A 2,969-nucleotide genomic window follows, 5' to 3' on the forward strand; every position below is an offset into this window, starting at 1 on the left:
CAGGCGGCTACAGTGTCAGAGTCAGGCCACCTGACAGGGAGCAGAGCCGTAATGGCAGGGCATGGGTCCCACCGACATAAGACCTCCGTCCTGCCCTCCACTCTCACTCTATAAATACTCCACACACTCCCAACAAGTAAGCATACTGTTCATTTGACAATACTATTACTTTTCTCTCGCTCTCATACTAACTTGATCGTCGGAGTGATCCCAGGGGAGAAGCCCCGCCATTCACTTCGGACACGAGGATACACCTCACTTCATCTCAGAGGAGCCTGATTCTGGTCGGTTCAACTACCCACCAAAAATCACCTCTTCAATTGGCGCCGTCTGTGGGAAACGAGACTACTATTACTAAAATGAGATCCACGCGCTCTAGAAGCGGAAGAGTTCCCTCAACAGGGGCTGGGCAGACCTCGGGAGCCCAGCAAGACCGCATCTCTGAAGAACAAGGGTCCCAAAGGACCCAGTCCAACAACGAGGACGCCATCGCCAAGATGGCCGAATTCGTATCAGACAACCCCAACATTTTTGAGGAGCTAGGAAGATACCTCAAAAGACGGGAAAGAAAAAGCCGAATCTTCCAAGAGGAGACCGACGAAGTCTCCTGAAGCGCCCTCAGGTGAGGACTCCGATGAGGGGCGTCTCTCTCGGAGTACCTCTAGGCGCGCCTCCTCCAAGGCGACCTCTAAAATTGCCTCCATCTCCAGGGCGTTTTCCCGGGGACTGTTAGGGAAAAAAGCCGAGGACCCGCCTCGGCGCCCCGGAGGCTTAGCTTCTGATTACATGCGGGCCCCGCCCTTCACAGATGACATCAACGGGGAGATAGTGCCCCCAAACTTTAAACTTCCAAACTTGCACACCTATGACGGCCGAGGTGACCCCGAGGATCACCTTCGCGCCTTCATCTCCGCATTCCTACTCTACTGCGTCCCCGACGCCGTGATCTGTCGGGCTTTCCCAATCTTCCTACACGGGACTGCCCGGAAGTGGTTCTGGAGTTTGGAACCAAGGAGCATTTCCTCCTTGAATGAGCTAATAGACCAGTTCATCCACCGTTTTGTGTCGTCTCGACCAATCACAAAGACTTCTGCTTACCTCTTGAACCTGCAACAGGGTCAAGGCGAGTCATTTCGCTCGTATGTTCAAAGGTTCAACGAGGAGAATGTGCAGATACCTGATCAGAATGAGCAAGTAACTATCGCTGCCTTCACCAACGGATTAGTGGCAGGGATCTTCAACACCGAAATCCATCGGCAGTACCCCCATACACTTCGGGAGCTCTGGGAAAGAGTGGACCAGGAAATCCGAAGTGAAGATGTAAATCGCATGAAGCGAGAAGCCCAAGCATCTCGTACGGGGCAAGATCCCCGGAGGAGGAAAGACACAGGCCGAGGTGAACCAGGCCCAAGTGACACTTCAAACCAACTCCGAGACCGCCGGAGTGTCTTCGACCGGATCGTGAAAGGCAGATCGTCCACCTCGAACGCCGAGCTGACACCCCTCAATTCCAGGCGATCCCATGTTTTGGCTGTGATGAGGCAAAATCACCTCGGCCGAACTCCCCCTGAGATCCCAGGAAGAAGGGATAAGAGGAATTCCAACCTCTACTGTGCCTACCACCGAGATGTGGGGCACGAGACCGGAGACTGCAACGACTTGAAGCGAGAAATTGAAAACCTGATCCGCCAGGGATACTTGAAGCAGTTTGTCCGCAAGGATTGAACCTTTAACCGAAGCGCCTCCCACCGGGAGAGCCGAGGTCCTCGCCGAGAAGACAGGCGGGACACTAAGCTTCACTGCCGAGGTCCCGAGGACCGAAAGGGGGATCAGAGGCCTCCACGCGACGGGTCGCCAGGCTATGGCCCGAACATTGCCGGGGTGATCAACACCATCTCGGGTGGCCCCACTGGAGGAGACAGAACTCCCGAAAAAGGACTTACCGACAAGCCGATATGGAGGTGGCCGAATCGAGCTCCAGGTTATCCGAGGTGATTACTTATGGTCCCCATGACCCTGTCCCTGCCGCCTCCAGCAATCACGAGTCCCTCGTGATTGAAGTCCTTACCAATAATTACATATTCAAGAAGGTCTATGTTGACCCCGGAAGCTCGGTAGACATCTTGTACTACCGAACTTTCGAGAGTTTGAAGCTGACCCGGGAGCAACTCACTCCGGTAAGAACTCCCCTTGTCGGTTTCGGGGGACACGTCGTCCACCCGGAGGGCATGGTGACCCTGATGGTAACTATCGGGCGTCATCCACGCTGCCGAACTGTGCCTGTCAGTTTTGCGGTGGTCAAAGTAGACTCCCCCTACAACATGCTGATAGGCCGGCCCACGCTCAACGCCTTGAGAGCCGTATACTCCACCTACCACCTGAGCTTTAAATTCCCAACACCTGTGGGGGTGGCCGAGGTGAGCAGTGACGTGGGCGCCGCCCGGGAATGCTACCTCGCCACCATTCAAGCAGCAGTCACATTCCGGCCCTCACCGAGGTCAGAAGAAAAGAGGCCAGCGGTCCTCTCCATAGACTGCATCGACCCTCAGAAGGCAGGAGAGCCCAACAGGCTTGAGCCCGGGGATGAGGTGAAACTAGTGGTTTTGGATGAAGCGAAACCTGACCAAGTGGTTCAAGTAGGGGCCGGACTCCCCTTACCCCTGAAAGAAGAAATGATCTCTCTGATCAAGGACTACCGAGACGTTTTCGCGTGGTCCGCAGATGAAGTGGTCGGAGTGCCACCCGAGCTCATGACTCACCAACTCAACGTTAACCCACAGGCCCGACCTGTGCGGCAGAAACGAAGGCACTTCGGCCCCGAAAGTAGCAAGGCCATATCGGATGAGGTCGACAAGCTCTTGCCGGCCAAGATGATCCACGAGGTCCAATATCCCACCTGGCTGTCCAACCCAGTCATGGTCAAAAAGAACACCGGTGGATGGAGAATGTGTGTAGACTTCACCGACCTC

At 55.1% G+C, this 2,969-nt stretch overlaps 1 protein-coding gene across 1 annotated transcript; it reads left to right on the forward strand.

The window, feature by feature from the left end:
* Positions 1 to 786: 786 nt before the first annotated feature.
* On the forward strand, positions 787 to 1,725 carry LOC113712519 (uncharacterized). Its single transcript, XM_027235997.2, has one exon. The coding sequence runs from the start codon at positions 787 to 789 to the stop codon at positions 1,723 to 1,725; it is 939 nt and encodes a 312-aa protein (XP_027091798.2).
* Positions 1,726 to 2,969: the final 1,244 nt, after the last annotated feature.

Source organism: Coffea arabica, chromosome 10e (genome assembly GCF_036785885.1).
Source record: "Coffea arabica cultivar ET-39 chromosome 10e, Coffea Arabica ET-39 HiFi, whole genome shotgun sequence".
NCBI classification, from domain to species: Eukaryota; Viridiplantae; Streptophyta; class Magnoliopsida; order Gentianales; family Rubiaceae; genus Coffea; species Coffea arabica.

What these genes read in the sequence shown, in the direction of transcription:
- LOC113712519 (XM_027235997.2), top strand. Translation starts at nt 787, where the DNA reads ATGCGGGCCCCGCCCTTCACAGATGACATCAACGGGGAGATAGTGCCC.